Source organism: Moschus berezovskii, chromosome X (genome assembly GCF_049115385.1).
Source record: "Moschus berezovskii isolate FMDL1 chromosome X, NW_MosBer_1.0, whole genome shotgun sequence".
NCBI classification, from domain to species: domain Eukaryota; kingdom Metazoa; phylum Chordata; class Mammalia; order Artiodactyla; family Moschidae; genus Moschus; species Moschus berezovskii.
In genome coordinates this window covers 51,446,792-51,467,320 of record NC_142488.1, presented here as the reverse complement: position 1 = coordinate 51,467,320, position 20,529 = coordinate 51,446,792, and the positions used below count along the sequence as shown (strand labels likewise).

At 46.7% G+C, this 20,529-nt stretch overlaps 2 protein-coding genes across 7 annotated transcripts in view; one reads left to right on the top strand and one right to left on the bottom strand.

Annotated features, from left to right (window-relative positions):
- The window catches only part of LOC129535017 (X antigen family member 5-like), a 247,618-nt gene that overhangs the window by 86,837 nt on the left and 140,252 nt on the right, over window positions 1-20,529 (bottom strand). The window lies entirely within an intron of this gene.
- Window positions 11,182-20,529, top strand: part of LOC129540263 (uncharacterized) — a 29,354-nt gene continuing 20,006 nt past the window's right edge. For 2 of the 4 annotated variants that reach the window (XM_088834116.1, XM_088834117.1), the window contains exon 1: window positions 11,305-19,995. In XM_088834116.1, coding sequence (XP_088690242.1) covers window positions 19,958-19,995 — 38 coding nt within the window. In that variant the 5' untranslated portion in view covers window positions 11,305-19,957. The other 2 variants (XR_016036949.1, XR_016036950.1) reach the window with 2 other exon arrangements.

Genomic DNA, 20,529 nt, shown 5'->3' with positions numbered 1-20,529 from the left:
GAGAACATAGGTAAAACACTCTCTGACATAAATCACAGCAGGATCCTCCATGACCCTCCCCTCAGAATATTGGAAATAAAAGCAAAAATAAACAAATGGGACCTAATTAAAATTAAAAGCTTCTGCACAGCAAAGGAACCTATAAGCAAGGTGAAAAGACAGGCTTCAGAATGGGAGAAAATAATACCAAATGAAGCAACTGACAAAGAATCAATCTCAAAAATATACAAGCAACTCCTGCAGCTCAATCCAAGAAAAATAAACGACCCAATCAAAAAATAGGCCAAAGTACCAAACAGACATTTCTCCAAAGAAAACATACAGATGCTAACAGACACAATAAAAGATGCTCAACATCACTCATATTAAGAGAATTGCAAATCAAAACCACAATGAGGTACCATTTCACGCCAGTCAGAATGGCTGCTATGCAAGTCTATAAGCAATAAATGATGGAGAGGGTGTGGAAAAAAGGGAACCCTTTAACACTGTTGGTGGGAATGCAATCCAGTACAACCACTATGGAGAACAGTGTGGAGATTCCTCAAAAAACTGGAAATAGAACTGCCATACGATCCAACAATCACAATCCTGGGCATACACACTGAGGAAACCAGAATTGAAAGAGACACGTGTACTCCAGTGTCCATTGCAGCACTGCTAATAATAGCCAGGACATGGAAGCAACCTAGATGTCCATCTGCAGAAGAATGGATAAGAAAGCAGTGGTACATTTACACAATGGAGAATTACTCAGCCATTAAAAAGAATAGATTTGAATCAGTTCTAGTGAGGTGGATGAAACTGGAGCCTATTATACAGAGTGAAGTAAGCCAGAAAGTAAAATACCAATACTGTATACTAACGCATATATATGGAATTTAGAAAGATGATAATGATAACCCTGTATGCGAGACACCAAAAGAGACACAGATGTATAGAACAGTCTTTGGGACTCTGTGGGAGAGGGTGAGGGTGGGATGATTTGGGAGAATGGCACTGAAACATGTGTATTATTATCTGTAAAACGAATCGCCAGTCCAGGTTGGATGCATGATACAGGATACTCGTGGCTGGTACACTGGGATGAACCAGAGGGATGGGATGTGGACGGAGGTGGGAGGGTGGTTCAAGATGGGGAACACATGTACACCCGGGGCAGATTCATGTCAATGTATGGCAAAACCAATACAATATTATAAAGTAATTAGCCTCCAATTAAAATGAATAAATTAAACAAATAAAATAAATTTTAAAAAAAGAAAAGAAAAAAAAAAAACCAAGAGTCCCTCCCCATCCCCACTGATCCCCTTCAGTGCCTCTGCACGTGTAGGGAAACCTTTTCTCCCCTAGCTGACCCTCAAGAACACTAACCCCCAACTCACCTCCATAACTCCTCCCCACTCGCTCCCCACTCCCACATCATACAGGGTTGCTCTGGTGTTCTTCTGGTCCACCTGGGTTCCAAGGCTCCCTGCCAGCATCCACTAGGTGCCCCAGATGCCTCACATTCTTGATAGTATCATTTGAAGGATAAAAGTTTAATTTTGATGATTCCAAATTGCCTGATTTTGTTTCCTTTGGTGCTTGCGCTTTTTGTATCATATCTAGGAAATCATTGTCTAATCCAGGATTAACATTTACATTTCTGTTTTCTTCTGAGTGCTTTATAGTTTTAGCTCTTATATTTAGGTGTTTTATCCATTTTTAGTTATTTGTTATATACAGTGTGAGGTATAGGTCGAAGTTGATTCTTTTGCATGTGAACATCCAGTTATCCCAAGAACATTTGTTGAAACATTATTCTTTGCCATTGAATGGCCTCTACACCCCTCACAATAATCAACTGACCATAGAGATACGGCCTTGTTTCATGACTCTCCGTTCTATTCCATTATCTGTCTATATACAATCCTTATGTCATTGCCATAATGCCTTGATTATTGTAGGTTTGAAGTGGGTTTTGAAATTGGGAAGCGTAAGTACTTATTCTTTCTCCACGCCGTTTTGGCTATCCCAGAACCATTTTAATTCTTATAATTCTAGGATCAGTTTGTTGATTTCTGGTGGAAAAGAGCAGTTGGAATTTTGATAGGCCTCTATTAGGGGAGTACTGCCATCTTAACACAATAGTAAGTCTTCCAACCCATAAATGTGATCTCCCGAATCCATAAAAATCTGAGCAAGCTCCAGGAGTTGGTGCTGGACAGGGAAGCCTGGTGTGCTGCAGTCCATGTGATCGCAAAGAGTCGGACACAACTGAGTGACTGAACTGAAGTGAAATTTCCACTTATCTAGACCGTCTTTAATTTCACTTAGCAATGTTTTGTAGTTTGTATTGTACAAGTCTTGAACGTGTATAGAGATCTATTTGCTCTTTGTATATGGCCTTGTATTCTGCAAACCTGTCGAGCCCCTGTATTAGATCTAATAGTCTCTGTGGTGAGAGGGTGGTTCTTTAGGATTTTCTATACACAAGGTTATATCATGGATCGACAAGAAGGCAGAGGAGTATACATCAAGAATATACCTGCAGACACAGAAGTGCATGCAGAACACCAGCTGAGCGCGGACAGGAGTACCTGACCAGTGGGAAAGAACATATAGAACCATGCAAAACTCGGTAGGATGAAGGAACTAGGGGGGAAAACGGGACTGTTAGTAGGGCTGGACCTGCCCTCGGTGGGTGGGGGAACTGAAGCAGGGGTCTGATCCCCACATCGGGGCAATTGTCTGAGTCAGAGGAGAAACATTTAAGGCTGAGAGTGAAACAGCTCATCTGTGGCAACCTAAATGTAATGAGAATCAGACATCCTTGCCGCATTCATACATACCCTAGATGGCGCAGTGGCTGGGAGCTGGAGTTTAGGCATTGTGGAGCAATCCCAGGGGAGGGCTGGTGTTGACTGCCTAGAGACAGGTGGAGGGGATGTGACGGAGGAGACTGTGGTGGGAAATGCCTGTGGAGGAAATCCGGGCAGCCATGGAAGTAAGATGATACTGCTGAGTCATGCGTAGGGTGTGGAGCCATCACCATAGCCTCTCGACCCCCACATGCCCGCTTTGGCATCTGAACAATAGAGAGGCTGGCCCATCAAACACCTGATGAATTGAATTACAGAGTAGGACTCCACCCAGGGTGCCCCTTTCAGTGTCTGATGCGCGAACAACAGAGAAGGACTTCAGGTAAAGAAGCCCTCTAAGTGCCTGAATGGGCAGAGCTATGGAGAAAGACTGGCCAAAGAGGCCTTCTGATCGCCAGCTACAAGAGGCTTGAAAAAGGACTCTGATAGGGCCATAACTCCTGCGGCGGAGGCAGTCCATGTCCCTGCACACTTGGCATCGCCAGGGTCCCCGCAAGCCAAGCTGCTGTGAAACGTTCACGCTCAACTCTCACTGGTGCAGAGCTGCCACAGGCAAAAAAAGTCTTATGTCTATGCATGCAGGGTCACTTCAGTAGTGTCTGACTCTTTGCGACCCCTGTGGACTCTGGCTTGCCAGGCTTCTCTGTCAGAGAGAGGGGTTCTCCAGGCAAGAATACTGGAGCGTGTTGGCCAATACTGGTTGCCATACCCTTCTAGAGCACTATAATTCCTGCTGCCCTAGCCGTCAACCCCCTGAGTACCTGGTGTTGCCAGAACACCTGCGACTCAAGCAGCCGAACCACCTCCACACCTGGCCCTCACAGGGGCAAACCCAAGTCCTCCAGGGCAGCCTCAGGAGCAAACCCCAGTGGAAGACCCATATACAGAGGTGGAAATAAAACCACAATTGAAACCCATGGGGAGTGCGACTAAGGAAGAAGACCCAAAACCCTCCCACCAGCTGTACAGGCTGCAGATTAAATCCACACGATCAACTAGGCAGACTCTGTGTCTGTGGAATATATAAAAGATCACTGAGAGCTCCCACAAAAGATTACGTCATCTGCAAATAGAATAGCTTTACTTCTTTTCCAAGGTAGATTCATTTTATTTCTTTCTCTTGCTTAATTCCCCTGTCCAGAACCTCCAGGACAATGTGGAATAGAAGTGGTTAAGAGATGGTATCCTTCTATTGTTCCTGATTTTCAGGGGAAGTACTTCTGCCTTTTATCATTAAGTACGATGATAGCTGTGGGTTTTTCATAGATGTTTTATATCAGATTGAAAATGTTGCCTTCTACTTCTAGTTTGAGTCTTTGTATCTTGAATGGATGCTGAATTTTGTCCAATGCTTTTTAGGCAGCTACTGAGATGATAATGTGGTTTTTCTCCCTTACTCTACTGATGTGGTATATTAACCTAATTGATTCTTAATATTAAATCAACAAGGACAAGGATTTTGTAAGGATTTTTCACTTTCATGCTGCTGCTGCTAAGTCGCTTCAGTCGTGTCCGACTCTGTGCGACCCCATAGACAGCAGCCGACCAGGCTCCGCTGTCCCTGGGATTCTCCAAGCAAGGACACTGGAGTGGGTTGCCATTTCCTTCTCCAATGTGTGAAAGTGAAATCGCTCAGTCGAGTCTGACTAGTAGCGACCCCATGGACTGCAGCCCACCAGGCTCCTCTGGCCATGCGATCTTCTAGGCAAGAGTACTGGAGTGGCTTGCCATTGCCTTCTCCGTTTCACTTTCACAGATGCTGCCAAAATGCTGTCCATCAGGAAAGCTGATGTCCATCAGTAAAGCAGGAGAAGTAAAGCTTGTTTACTACCTCGTCACATCATTCTTGGAGCAGACACTCTGATGCAGTGAACAGGATGCTTGGACCTTTGCTCATCATGGAGTTCACCAGTTGTGTAGGAGGGAGGCTGAGCACGGTTAGAAATGCAAAACAGTCGGGTCCCAGCCAGGACCAACAAGCCTGAGTGAAAAATGGCTCCCCACGGGGTCTCACCTCCTGGGGGTGTTGGAGGGTGAGGTGTGAGACGAACAGGCCATTGTGGCTGCAGAGATGGGAAGCACAACCACAGGAAGTAGAAGGTACTACAGGGGAGAGGGTTCCATTCGGCAACAGTGCAAGTCCTGCGTATGGAAGGACAAACCGTCCACCACTGCCCAGGGTGACCAACCGCAGCCTTTGACACAGATGGGGAGGATGCTACCCTGGCGACCCAGGCCTCAAACCTGGACCGAGGGGAGTCCCCTTCCTCAGATGTCCAGGAGGACGCTCCAGCCCCATTTTGGCCATGCCCACCGACTGCAGCTTTGAATACACAAGCAGCAGTGATTGGTTGTGGGGCTTGGGAAGCAAGGAATCCTAGAACACTCTGGGGAGCCCACGTGGAAAGCACAGGCTCAGGGTCTCACGGGGTAGAGGGACAGAGACCCAGATCAGACCAGGGCTCACACAGTTAGGTGCTGAGGTTGATGGGCAAGAGTTCACAGTGGGGGTCCTTGGCCTGAGCACTGGAGGACCAGTGGAACCCAGTCTCCAGGAGCGTTCGCTGCCCAGTAAACAGGCTGGAGACGCTTCCCCAGTCAGTGCCTGCTTCAGTGAGGTCACTCTAGGAGTCAGCTGGCATCCGTGGGCGAATCTCTGAGTTTGAGGCAATCAAGCGTCTGAGTTGCAGTGTCCTAAGCACTTCTAAGGTGCCACCTCACTTGAAGAAAACCCTGTCACCCCTGCAGGACCTTGAGTCCAGCTCTTTCTCTCAGAGACCCCCTCCATTTCCCCCCAGCCCTGAGGGAAGTGCCTTGGACGCCTGGTCTCGGTCTGGATTTTCTCTGGATCCTGGAGAGATGTTCAGTTCAGCCCTCACCGGGACATTAAAACAGACACCTATGTGTGGGCAGTAGAGAGGTCCTGCAGAATGCAGGGAGCGGGCAAGGTCCTCAGGGGATCATCTGAGGCAGCGCAGGTGCTCGCTGAGAGGCCACAAATGGGGTGAGGATGTAACTGAGGCCCTGTGAGCAGAGTTAGGAGAGGGCCTAAAGAGGATCCTGGAGTGGGAGGGAGGCCTGGTGGAAGGTGAGGGGAGAGGGTGGAGATTTGGGGACAGAGAGGATTTGTAGCAGCTGTCACCAGGAGAGGGACTCTGGAAAATGACAGATGATTAGAGGGATGTGAGACAGCAGTCATAGGCACAGTGAGCGGAAGACCTCTCCTCTCTCCAGAATTCAGTAGCCCACAGTGTGTGCTGAGACATGACAGAGAGGACCAGGTCCCTGGGACTCATTCTGTGGATCTGGGATTCACTCTGAACCTCCCGTGGGGCAGGATACAAAGTCGCCACGACCAGAGGTGACCAGGGTGGGTTAGGTCCATTCTGAGGACTCAGACATGGGGAATCAATTTCAGAACCCCTCAGCTCTCAGGCAATCCCCACCCCTGGGATGAATCTGCCTTCCTCAGGAGGACATCCTGGTGAATGCAGACTGCAGGGACAGCAGGACTGGAGGCCTCTCTCCCTTGGGGTTGACTGAACAGAGACTCAGTGCAAATGCCAACATCGCAGCCCAGAGGAAAAGATGTAGGGCTTTGTGTCCCAGGGTGCAGGCTGTAGGCTCTGGGGGAGGTGGGTGTAGCCTCCGAGCTAAAGGAGAGCTGTTTGATAGAGCTGCGTCTACTTAAAGAAGAGCATACAACAGGAGAGATGTGAGTTTAAGCTGGATTTGGAGTCTTCTCGGAACTACAACCCAGGACACAGCTCCTCCGTGAGCTCGGAGGAAACTGCTTGGAGGAGGTAGCAGAGAAATCAGTATGATTTTTGCCTAGGAAGCAGATGCACTCAAGCGTGCATATTGGTAAAAGATTAATGTGAAACACAGAGATCAGATGTCACAAGTTCATTATTTTCATGCTTTTCTGCGTGTGGAAGATGCAAGAATCTAGGGTCGCTGAACCTTTTCCTGAGGTATCTGTAAAAAAAATAAAGGCCAACTTGTCCAAAGCAGAGTGTGCCTCATACAGTTTTTCACCCTAAATTCCTTCAGAGTGTACTTCAGGTCAGCAACCACAGTGGTTACAACTTAACACTTGTAGAACTGGCTGTGAGTAATGCTGTTTGTCTTAAGGATAGGAATTCACCTGAGGCCAGATGTTCAAGCTGGATTTAGAAAAGGCAGAGGAACCGGAGATCAAATTGCCAACATCCTTTGGATCATAGGAAAAGAAAAAGAGTTCCAGAAAAACATCTCCTTCTGCTTTATTGACTAGGCCAAAGCCTTTGAATGCATGGACCACAACAAACTCCGGAAAATTCTGAAAGAGATGGGAATACCAGATCACCTGACCTGCCACTTGAGAAATATGTATGCAGGTCAGGAAGCACCAACAAGAACTGGACATGGAACAGCAGACTGGTTCCAAATAGGAAAAAGGATAACTCAAGGCTGTATATTGTCACCCTGCTTATTTAACTTATATGCAGAGTATATCATGAGAAATGCTGGACTGGAAGAAGCACAAGCTGGAATTAAGATTGCCAGGAGAAATATCAATAACTTCAAATATGCAGATGACACCACCCTTATGGCAGAAAGCGAAGAACTAAAGAGTCCCTTGAAGAAATTGAAAGAGGAGAGTAAAAAAGTTGGCTTAAAACTTCATATTGAGAAAACTAAGATCATGGCATCTGGTCCCATCACTTCATGGCAAATAGATGGGGAAACAGTGGAAACAGTGACAGACTTTATTTTGGGGGGCTCCAAAATCACTGCAGATGGTGACTGCAGCCATGAAATTAAAAGACGCTTGCCCCTGGAAGAAAAATTAGGACCAACCTAGACAGCATGTTAAAAAAAGCAGAGACATTACTTTGCCAACAAAGGTACATCTAGTCAAGGCTATGGTTTTCCCCGTAGTCATGTATGGATGTGAGAGTTGGACTATAAAGAAAGCTGAGCGCCGAAGAATTGATGCTTTTGAACCGTGGTGTTGGAGAAGACTCTTGAGTCCCTTAGACTGCAAGGAGGTCCAACCAGTCCATCCTAAAGGAAATCAGTGCTGAACATTCACTGGAAGGACTGATGTGGAAACTGAAGCTCCAATACTTTGGCCACCTGATACGAAGAACTGACTCATTTGAAAAGACCCTGATGCTGGGAAAGACTGAAGGCGGGAGGAGAAGGGGATGACAGAGGATGAGATGGTTGGATGGCATCACCGACTCAATGGACATGAGTTTGAGTAAACTCCGGGAGCTGCTGATGGACAGGGAGGTCTGGCATGCTACAGTCCACAGGTACTCAAAGAGCCAGACACGACTGCACGACTGAAATGAACTGCGAGTTGGAATTGACTAAGATGGCTAGGGTCTGTGTCCTCAGGTGTGACGTATTTGAGCTGTTTTGGGTTGCTGTCCAGGATGAGTGCTCTCTGAACTGTTCGTGGATCTCTGTCCCAGGCATGAAGTCTCTGAACTCTTTGGGAGGGTTTTGTCCAGAGGGTTGGGTCTCTGAGCTGTTCATGTATCTGCATATGAGAATAGTCTTAAGAGGAAGGCTGGATGGACCCCATTCCCATGGGTCTTAGAAGTAGACCTGTGATATCACACTGGCTGAGATTTCTACCATGCCTCCCTACAGAGATAAAAGCTTGTGGCCCCATCCTCAGGGAGGGAATGTCATATGCAGTACACAGGAGCCCGTGGTAATTATACTGATAAGAACAATACTTCCTGACATGACTACCACCCTTGATAGGGGCCCTGTGAAAAAACTGTGTACACACACTCACTCAGACAGTCTGCCCAACCCACGACAAAGAGGCCACCATTTGCAGATGGGAGCCCAAGGCCCAGTGCAGATGGAAGGTCTCGGCTCATGAGGACAGGAGGAACTGGATGCAGGCCTGGGTTCCTTGGAGGAGGCAGGGAAGACTCGGCAGAACCCTGGCCAGGTAGTGGGGGAGGGGGATGTTGCAACAGGGCCACAAGGACCCCGTGACTGTCTCAATGTCAGGATGTGTCTCTGTGTCTCCCCATCACATAACCAGCTTCTTACCTGATTTAGGGAATGTAATCAGCTCATTACCTGGGGATGTGGTGGCAGAAAACACAGGGGTGAACCTCCAAGCAGTTGGGGAGAAACCTCACATTCACCAATTTGCATGAGGCTCCACCGCAAATGCAGAGATCCCTGCCTCTATTTCCTCCATTAAAACACCCAGTGGCACTGAGGTCAGCAGGAGGGCAGTCAGGGTTGGACAGGTTGTGAGGGACCCTGTGTACAGCATGAGCCTCCCCATGACTTGAACATATCCACGTCTTGATCAGGGCAGAGGACCCTGATGTGTGCAAAGGGAGCATGATTAACACGCAGGCCACGGGCAACTGAGTCATTTCCTAGAGACAGTCCCTGGAGGGGACGGGGGGTGGAGCAGCTTTTCTCCTGTAGAGATAGGCACATCATCCAGTAGCAGGGCTGGGGGCCCATAGGTGGGTGCTAATTGGGATCCTTTGCTGCCAGAAACAGTCTCTCTGACCCTGTCCAATGTTCTAACTTTGTCTTTCTGCCTGCCATCTTTGTGCCTGTTACATCCTCCCTCTTTGTCTTTACGAGACTGACTGTGACCTCACTCATTCCATGAGGGTCATTTCTTGGTCTCTCCTGAGGGTATCATCAATTGACACGGATGTTCACTGGGAGCAGTAGGGGGGGATTCCCCTTGAGTGTAGGGGATTCCAGGAAAGGCATGTCCAACTGCACAAGGTCTGTGGTTTTCCTGGGATGAATCTAGAGCTCCTCAACAATCATTGTGTGATCGGGGACTCTGAAAGAACCCTGGGGCTTCTCTGGTAAGAAATCTCCTGTGGCTCAAGTCAAAGACCCCGCCAAGGCCAGAAGTCCCTAGGTGACCCGCCCCTCATAACCGCTCTCATCGGATCTCCTGGCTTTCCCTCCATCATGCTGTGACAGTCCCATAGACCTCCTCACTCTTTTCATACACACTACACTGAGTTCCACTCCCTAGTTTTTCCACTGGCCTTAACTCTGTCTGGGATACTGTTTGCCCAGGTAGGCATCTCCTCTAGGCTTTTGCTCAAAGTCACAATCTTAGAAGGAAAATCCCTGGCCACTCTTTCTAGATATCATCCCCTCTATTTCACTATCCCGGTTTAATGTTAATCACAGCAGTTATGAACAGCCGATAAATTACTTATCTTTTGGGGCTTTATGACCCCAACACAATGTAAGTTCCATGAAGCCAAAGTTGATTTTCTCTTTCCTAACACACATAGCTGTCTTGACAGAAACTGTGGAGAGGTTGAATGAATGTCGGAATGAATAAGCAAATTTAAACTTGTTGAGAGAGGTATAGCTACACAGGCTGAAGATTCTGCTAGGGAACATATTCAGGGAGGACAAGACGGTGACAAAGCCATGGTCTTTGTCTCAGCTACGCGGTGTCCTTGGGTCCCCTCGGAGTTGACCCCTTTCCTAACAGAATGGAAAGTCCTGTTGTCCTTCTCACATATTACTCGCAGTCAACGACAGAGGCCTTCCCCACTCCAGACATTCAGAGCCCAGTCCGAAAATTTCTCTCCCCTGCCCGCTGCGGGACTGCGGCTGGCCTTCCCCATTGAGACCTATTCTTTATTAAACAGGAAAGCACAAACAAGCACAATGCCCAGCACACAGAAAATGCTTTCAATGCTTCCTGATAGGACAGTGGCCACTACACAGAAGTAATCTTCAGTTTCGGAAGACATTTTTCTGAGTCCAAGATTGGAGCAATCGGTGGGGTTTTCATCCTAACTTTGCCTTTCCGCCCTTGGAGGATCACCCTCTAATGGTCCACCGGCATCTACATAGGCTGTTCCCCAGTCTCACCACCAAGGGGCGCGCGAGATGAAACAGTTCTGTCCTGGGATGTACCAGTAAGGGGTGCCGGTAAGATCACTCACTCTGGAAGGTACCATTCGAGAGGGCGTATTAAAACAAAGAGAGTACCTTTCCACCGCGTCGGGCATCGACCAGAGTTCCTAGCGGAGGCACCCATGGCACCACGGGATCCATCCCCATTCGCTGCATTCTGTCTTCCCGCTGCATTTGAGTCCAAGTGGACACCGGTATTAAGATGCAACTGTCCTCGTCTCGTTTCCAATTCCACCCCTTCTTTTCTACATGGTTACATCCAAGGGGGGACGGCTACGGAGCGAGATGGGCTGCCAGTTTGGGGCAAGGCGTCACGGAAGCGTTCTGGGCATTGATTGGTCACCGCGTGATCGCCGGAATTAGCTCTTCCAGGGCGCGAATAGGCGCCGGAAGTCCCGCGACTTCCGCCCTGCTTCGTCTCATGGCCAGTTCCAATTGGCTGGCTGGCTGTTAGAGGCACTGGGGCCGAAGACCTGGAACTGAGGGCGAGAGGCGTGTTGCGGTGCGCGGCTTTTTAGAGCATATAATTTTTCTCCAAGTTTTATTGATTTTCCCGAAGGGGTCGAATACCTGCCCTGGTTAGGGGCGAGGTTTGGCGCAGTCTCTGGCTGTGCATGGTGACGGCGTTTCAGTCTTGTTTAGCTCTCGCTCAGTCTGGATCTTGTGGCAGCCCACGGTCATTCACACAAATGCATGCAATTCATGTCCAGAGAGAGGTCTCTGAGTGTGCTGTCTCTCCCTGGAGAGTAACCAGTGTCAGGGAGCCTGGGCTTGTGTATCGCTACGTGTGGCAACACAGGTGCTGTTTGGTTACTTTTGATCTCCTTGAGCCTTTGGGCGGAGTTGTGAGTGGTGGGATATTTGATCTGAGTGGATTTTGTGAACCATAGTACAGAGCCCCTAGGATGCGTGTGCCTGTATTCCGGGGTGTGCGGTTTTGGAGCTTTCGGTGTGAGATCTCTGTGTAGGCGTGTGCACCTGAGATTGTGAGAGCTCAGAGTTTTTGATACTGGGCACTAAGTTGTGATGTCTCTGAGCTGCTTTAAGAATGGGTTTGTCTAAAGGTGTAAACTATCAGCTGCTTGGGGATGTGTACACAGGGTGCAGGTTTTCCATTTGCCTGGCGACTTTATCTAAAGATTATATGATGATGTTCTTGACTTATTAAAAGTTCTGTCTTTCCGTTTTGTGTTTTTGTATTAGATTGGTAAGTGTCGAGCGTTTTGAGACTCAGTCTCCGTGATGTGAAGTATCTGTGCAGTTCTCATTTGTTTCTGTCTGGAAGACTTTGGTCTGTTTGGAGGGTCTTTGTCACAGTGTGTATGGTTATGGTCTCAGTTGTGTTTGAGGGTCTGAGACGAGTTGTGTGCTCACTGTGCAGAGATGCAGTGAGCTCTTTTTGGTGTCTCTGGGTATCTATCTGAGCTGCTTGGAGTCTTTGTGTCAGAAAGAAAACCTCTTATGTTCTTGGGTGTTCTTGGAGCTCTCTGTCCAGGAACTGAGGGTTTGAAAGCTGGCAGATATGATTCCAAGGCCTGGAAACTGACATGCTGACTGTGTGTTCTTGAGCATATCAGTTGTCTCCTGGAATCTCAGTATGTATCATAGTTGTTATAATGGAGCCAGTGCGCATCTTGGAGGGTACCTGTGCAGGTTAGCAATGTGTGTTGCCTGGCTCGAGACTGTCCTTCAGCAAATATTTTCTGAGCACCTGCCATATACCTGAGCAATATTGGAGGAGTTTGTGACAGGACAGAACTGACCAAGTCTCCTTTCATAGACTTGGTGGTCAGTAAATAAATCAAGGGTGGCAGGAACTATGAAGAAAGATAATGGTAGATCAGGGGAAAGGATATATGTGGGTATGATGTTATTATTTTATTCAAGGTAATGAGGGAAAGTCTCCCTGAAAGATGGCAAGTAAGCAGAGATCTGGAGGAAGTGAGGGAGCAGGCCATGGGGTTATCTAAGGGAAGAGCATTCCAGGCAGAAAGAACAACAAATGCAAATGTCCCGGCATAGAAATCTACTTGGCGTGCCCTTGAATGTCAAGGAGTCGTGTGATGCACTGGGTTTGGCATGTAGCACTCATTGAAAGCAGTCTGGTTGCTGCTGTCTCTGTTTCTCCCACAATTTGCGATCATCTGCATTTCACAGATGAAGGACTGAAGGCTCCAACGTGTGCCCTGCACCTTCTCTCCTACCTATCCCTGAAATTAGGAGTGAAACCTTCTGGTCCATCATGAGAGAGAGAGAGAGAGTTTGAGCATCCCAGCTGCAGGGATGTCACACTGAATGTCACCCAAGCAGCAGAGATGAGTTATAATGTGGGAATCATGCCTCGTAACATTGGTACTCTTGATGGAAGGCAGGACTTAAGAAGGGAAAAGGAACTGGGGCAAAGAACAGAGGCAGGAAGGAAGCTGGAGGACAATGAGAAAAACAAAAACGACTGGCTTCATCACATTGCTTGGGTTTGGCCCAGTTCACGTTGATTGACTGACTGTATTAGGACATATTCACGTTTTCCTGTCCCTACCCTTTCTTTCCCTTCCCTTTTTTTGTGCCTGAGCAAGTCAGTCCTAAAGCCATTAGGTGCTGCCAGGCAAGGCATGTATATGTGTAAAGGGGCATCCCTGCCTGGAGAGTCAGAGCCCAAGGTGGAAAGAAAGATGTCCCTGGGGAATGGGTGGGAAGGAGGCTGTTTCATGGATTCTAGCTTGAGTGAGGTGTGGAAGTCAAGGGCAAGGGATGGTTCTGCATAGATTGTGAGGAGGACCCTTTTGTGGAAGAGGGATCACCTACATGCTTTGGGATTCATCAACTCAGCAAATACATAAGAATGCTGAAAGCCACGTCTGTCATTTTTGGAAAAGGGAATTTCCATTATGGAAAGGAAGTAAACTAGAACAAATTCTGAGGAATTCTACTGGAATTAAAGGTCTCCATGCAAACTACGTTTATTCGATAGGTGTGCATATGTGGCTAGACTGATGTATGACTCTAGATGTGTGTCTATGTGTTTCTCTGTGTGTGATTGTGTATACACATATATTCCCAAGTTAGTGGAAACAGCAGCATTCCAATGGCAATAATTACACCAGTCCCCAGATCCTAGCTTCTGAACACCTTTTTCCACTAATTGATGGGTTCCCAGGCTGAGGAAGGAAAGGATAAATGAGCCTGGTTCACCTTGTCATGTCAGTAATAAGGGAAAGTTCAGGAATGATGGGGAGATATCAGAGGGACACAGAATGTAGCTTGAGGGCTCTCCCACAGGAAACACTCAGGACTCTCTTATTTTTTCCACCTTTTTTGAGGAATTATTGACTGATAACCTGTAATTTTAAGATGCCAATGGGATGATTTGATACACACATATTTGGCAAAACGATTACCACGGCAGGGTTGGCCCTCTATCCCCTCACATAATCCTTTTTAAAAATTGTTGAGGAAATAACATCTGAGATCTACCCTCTTAGCTTTCACTGTATTATACAGTTTTGTTCATTATACTCACAATACTATACATTGGATCCACGTAACTTATTCATCTCATACCTGGAAGTTTGTACCCTGTATTCAGCATTTTCCCCAGGCCCTGGAAACCACCATTCTAAACTCTTATTTCTGTAAGTTTGATTTTTTAGATTCTGCATATAAGTGAGAACATACAATATATGTCTTTCTGTCTTTCACTTTTTTCACTTAGCATAAAGACTTTGAAGTCCATTCATGTTGTTGCAAAAGGCAGAATTTTCTTCTTTCTGACCGAATAATATTCCATTGTATATATCGCCACATTTTCTTTTGAAATTAATTCACTTTAATTTGAGGATAATTACTTTACAATATTTTGAGGTTTTTGTCATACATCAGCATGAATCTGCCATAGGGATTCATGTGTCCCTCCATCCTGAACCCCCCTCCCACTTCCCTCTCCACCCTATGCCTCTGGCTTGTCCCAGAGTACCGGCTTTGGGTGCCCTGCTTCATGCATGGAACTTAACACTGGTCATCTATTTTACATATGGTAATGTACGTGTTTCAGTGCTATTCTCTCAGATCATCCCACCCACTCCTCCCACTGAGTCCCAGAGTCTGTTCTTTACATCTGTGTCTCCTTTGCTGCCCTGCATGTATGGTCATTGGTACCGTCTTTCTAAATTCCATATATATGCATTAATGTACACTCTTTCTCTTTCTCTTTCTGACTTACTTCACTCTGTATAATAGGCTCCAGGTTCATCCACCTCATTAGAATTGACTCAAGTGCGTTCCTTTTTATACTTGAGTAATATTCCATTGTATCTGTACCACAACTTCCTTATCCATCCGTCTACCAGTGGACATCTAGGTTGCTTCCATGTCCTAGCTATGGTAAACAGTGCTACAGTGAACACTGGGGTACATGTGTCTATTTCGCTTCTGGTTTCCTCGGGGTGTATACCCAGCAGTGGGATTGCTGGGTCACATGGCAGTTGTATTCACAGTTTTTAAAGGAATCCCACACTGTTCTCCATAGTGGCTGTACCAGTTTGCATTCCCATCAACTGTGTTAGAGGGTTCCCCTTCCTCCATACGTTATCCAGCATTTGTTGTTTGTAGACTTTTTGATCGGAGAAGGCAATGGCGAGCCACTCCAGTACTCTTGCCTAGAAAATCCCATGGATGGAGGAGCCTGGTAGGCTGCAGTCCGTGGGGTCACTAAGGGTCGGACACGACTGAGCGACTTCACTTTCACTTTTCACTTTTCACACATTGGAGAAGGAAATGGCAACCCACTCCAGTGTTCTTGCCTGGAGAATCCCGGGGACAGGGGACCCTGGTGGGCTTCTGTCTATGGGGTCACACAGAGTCGGACACGACTGAAGTGACGCAGCAGCAGCAGCAGACTTTTTGATAGTGGCCATTCTGACCGGTGTCATCACGTTTTCTGTATCCATTCATCCCTCCATTGGCACTTAATTGCTTACAACTTTTGGTTGAAGCTGCAAAGTAGATTTCAGGTTAGTCTTAATCCTTCAGCATAGTTTTTCAGAATCATTTGGCTATTCTAGTTCATTTGCCTTACCACAGAAATGTTATCATCACTTAGTCTATATGTATACAAAAGTCCTGCCAGGATTTCTGACTGGAATTGTATGAAATTGATGGATCTGTATGGGGACTACTGACATCCTGATTATATTGAATTTCTCCATCCGTGAACACGCCATGTGCCTCCATTTTGATAGGTCTTATTTAAGGAACCACATTGCATTACCTTTTCTGACATTGTTTTATCAATTCTAATTCTCGTATATCAAATTCTGAACATCTGATTCTGATGAAGATATGAAAATAGTAGTCCGAAATTCATCAGTAATGCTTTATTTCTTATGTAGTTTTAACATTGCCCGTTTATTGTGTTTCTTATTTTTTTCCGCTAATATTCATGACTGTTTACTCCAAGGGTGATGGTATGGGTATTTTCTGGGGTAAATGGTGAGAAGATGTTCAGCTGTGTTTTGGGATGGAGAGTCTGAGGACAGGGGCACAGGGGAGAGAGAGTCGGGTTGGGGGAGGTGACAGCGTGGGGGCAGGAACAGGGGGATAGTAGTACAAGTGGAAACAGAAGTGAAGAGACACAAGAAGAAGAGCTCCCCTTCTGGACCGTGCTTAGCTCTCCGTAGATATACGCATAATGAAGTCTTTGAGTACTCATAGCAACACTGTGAGGTGAGCATGTTTAATGCTGTCATCCCTTTCAGCAGCTGAGGAGAAGAGACACGTAGGCGTTGATGGGTGAATGAATCTGCACAAAGTCACCTAGCTGGCAAGAGCTGAGTCACACTGGTGCCCAGGCCAGAGAGAAACAGCCAGGTGTGGTGTCTGACCCCCAATCTGGAATACAGTGCACTGCCTGGTGTACTCTGGATCAAAAGGCAGATCAACATCTCCATCCGCGTGAAACATTACTGTGGATCTGTGTATGGATTGAACACAGTGTATCCTAAGTGCATGAAAGACCATGGGGTGTCATGTCAACATGCACTCATCACAGAGAACAGTTCTTGGTCCATTCCGAGGTCTAAACAGTGTTTCCTCTGACCAACATGAGTGGAGCACCCTCATCATTATGGAAAGTAGCATAGCCATAGTGATAAACAGATAGAACAACAGATACAATATCATGAAGACATTACCTCCCCCATCTCATAATTCTCTTAAATGCAGAGAACAAAACCTGGAAGGCAATAGACCACATACTAAGTTTTTTTTCTCTTAAGTGTGGCATTCTGGATAATTTCCAAATAACATTTTCTTAGTATTTTAATTTGTTGTATCTTCATTGTTACATAGGCAGTTTTTCTATTATAATTGAAAAATGGACTTTCTGAAGATTCATTCTCCTCAGGTATCTTGAGGTTTCAGCATAAAAGGGTTGTGTTTTTATCCCTGCCAGGTGAAAACCCAATCGGGACCCTGAAGTCAGAAGTAATATCGTTGGTACAGTAGGTGGGGGGCTGTGGGGAGTAGAGAGTTCCTGATGAAAGGCTAGCTAAGCCTGCAAGCGTTGTGAAAAAGGTCACTGACACTATAGGCCCAAACCAAACAACAGCTCACAGGTCCCAAGGAAGACACTGGTGTTCTATCCACGGAAATTTCTTTGTTAGGACTTTCAGACCTTTGCTCTTTTGTCTCCCATGATGCAGTGGGGCAGCTTGTGGCACTTATAAGAGTCCTGCTTTGACCCAGGTTGTGGATCAGAGTCACAGCCTCCCCTGCAGCACAGCCCCCTTTGTGGGTGATCTGGAGCCCTTTTTGTGATGTCTGGGAGTCAACAGATTCCGAACAGAGAGGAGAAAAAAGATACATAGCGCGGAGGGTACATGCACCCACGCTGTGCATGTGGTGCTAGAGATGTGCTCGAGATGCAGGTGCAGCTTGTTACAGGAACCAGTTGGGGCTGAGCGGAGTTGGATTCGGGGACTCAAGGAAGAAATGTGGAAGTGAATGTAAATGGAGAAAACACATTGAGAGGGGTAAACACCTACAACTCCCAATTCTGTACCAGGGTAGCGTGCTCCATTTTGTTGTGAGAAGACTCCCTGGTCCGAGCTCTGGGAGGGAGTGATGAGCGTTCTAATGACCCATCATCAACGCTACGCAGGGGCACTGAGAGTGTGAAGACATTAAGTCTCAACCTTTAGCACTGACAGACACAGAAAGCTTCTTAGCCCTGCTGAGAGTGGGGTTGTGGCACCTTAGGGAAGCTCAAAGGTAGGGTGGTGGTGGTGGTTGTTCAGTCGCTCAGTCGTGTCTGACTATTAACGAGCCCATGGACTGCAGCCAGGCTCCTCTGTCCTACACTATCTCCCTGGGTTTGATCAAATTAATGTCCATTGGGTTGGTGATGCTATCTAACCCATCTCACTCTCTGTCTACCCCTTCTCCTCCTGCCTTCGATCTTTGCCAGCATTAGGGTGTTTTCCAATGAGTCAGCTATTTGCATCAGGTGGCCAAAGTATTGCAGCTTCAGCATCAGTCCTGCCAGTGAGTATTCAGAGTTCATTTCCTTTAGGATTGGCCGGGTTATTCTCCTTCCTGTCCGAGGGATTCTAAAGGCTCATCTCTCTAGCACCACAATTCGAAGGCATCACTCAGCATCACTTAATGATCCAACTCACACATCTGTACACGACTCCTGGAAAAACCATAGTTTTGACTCTGCAGACCTTTGTCACCAAAGTGGTGTCTCCGCTTTTTAATATGCGGTCTGGGTTTGTCATGGGCTTCCCCGGAGGCTCAGCGGTAGAGAATCTGTCTGCAGTGCAGCGGAATTAGGACACCTGGGTTCAATTCCTGGGTCGGGAAGTTTCCCTGGAGGAGGGCATGGCAACCCACTCCAGTAGTCTCGCCTGGAGAATCCCCTGGACAGAGGAGCTTTGTGGGCCTTGGTCCATGGGGTCGTAAAGAATGCACTGAGAGACATCACCTCCCACCCAGAATCTCTGGCCAGTGGGCTGTCTCTCTAGCTTTACTCATCTCAAGTAAATTCTGTTCCCTGGCCTCAGAAGCCACATAAGATAACAAAGGAAACTTGACACAGTGGTGCTTTAAGCAGCGATTTCATGCTAGATCTTTATTCGTTTGGGCCAAATGACTACAGGGAATGAAGTGGGGTAGGGTGAAGAAGGAAATGAGATGATGAATTTATTGCCCCGGCCACCTCCCTGCCCCTCAGATAGCCGACTTCAGTAGGGTTGGCTGGTGTCAATGCCTTGTGTATAGGCTCACTTGTAACAACATCCTGTGTGTGGTATGAGCAACTTGGTGGGCAAATCAGACAGCCTGGCCAAATATTCATTTCTCAGATTGGATGGAGGGAGAAAAAAGAATGATGAACCATGGGTTCGTTGTGAGTCAGTTTCTAAAATCTCAGTATTTCTTCAGAAGGGGTGTGTGTGTGAATTCTTTTCTTTATCTGAAGATTGGCTTTCTAGGTGAGGAAATATCGTCATGAGACACTCCTTGTGACATGTGAATAGAGGTTGGCAGCGAATTGGATTAAGGTCATTTTCCAAGTGTTTCACACCAAGTGTTTGTTTAAGAGGATAGCAGTGGCCTTAAAGAACTGAACTAAGTGGTTGAAATACAGGTTTCAATTCCTGAAATGTTTCTTGGACTCTTTCTGGGATGTGTGTTCATCCTAGCCACTGGTCACAGGCAACTCATAAACTCATAGGATTTGAACCGCGTCTTCCTAATGTGTTTTGTTTCCTGCCCTTGAATGTGGTGGAGGCCGCAGTTCTGGTGATTAAAGTTCCTAAGTAACAGTTCTCTGAGAAAAGTAGCTGTCTAGAAAGGAGCAGTGCCTGGGAAGCTGCTCCAAAGTTTTAATATAGCCTGTGATGTAATTTTTGTTAGCTTCACTCAAGATATGATTATTCAAAGAATATAGAGATGCACCTACTTCGGTATCTACCATTGGATTTTTCAAATGAACATACAGTGAGATTGGCCCGGTTGTCTTTCTTATTATTTGTTTATTTATTGTTGGCTGCATTGAGTCTTTGTTGCTGCACGAAGGCTTTCTCTAGTTGTGGAGGACTACTCTCTAGTGGCGGTGCATGCGCTTCTGATTTCAGAGACTTCTCTTGTTGCGGAGCATGGACTCTAGGCTCAAGGGCTTCAGTCGTCGGATCAGGTGGGTTCAGTACTTGTGACACACAGTCTTAGTTGCCCTGCGGCACGTGGAATCTTCCTGGACTAGGGACTGAACGCCTGCACCATTGCACTGGCAAGTGGGTTCTGTTTTATTTTTTAAATCATTAATTTATTTTCATCGGAGAATAATTACTATATGACATTGTGATGGTTTTTCCCATATATCAACAAGAATCGGCCCCAGGTATACATGTATCCTGCCCTCCTGAACCCCCATGCCACCTCCCTCCCCACCCTATCCCTCTGGGTTGTCCCAGATCACTGGCTTTGGGTGCCCTGCTTCATGCATTGAACTTGCACTGGTCATCTCTTTGACATATGGTAATGTATATGTTTCACTGCTATTCTCTCAATTCATCGCACCCTCGCCTTCTTTTACCGAGTTGAAAAGTGTGTTCTGTACGTCTCTGTCTCCTTTGCTTCCCTACATGTAGAATCATGGCTACCGTCTTTCTAAATTCCATATATATGCATTAATATAAGTATTTGTGTTTCTCCTTCTGACGTACTTCTC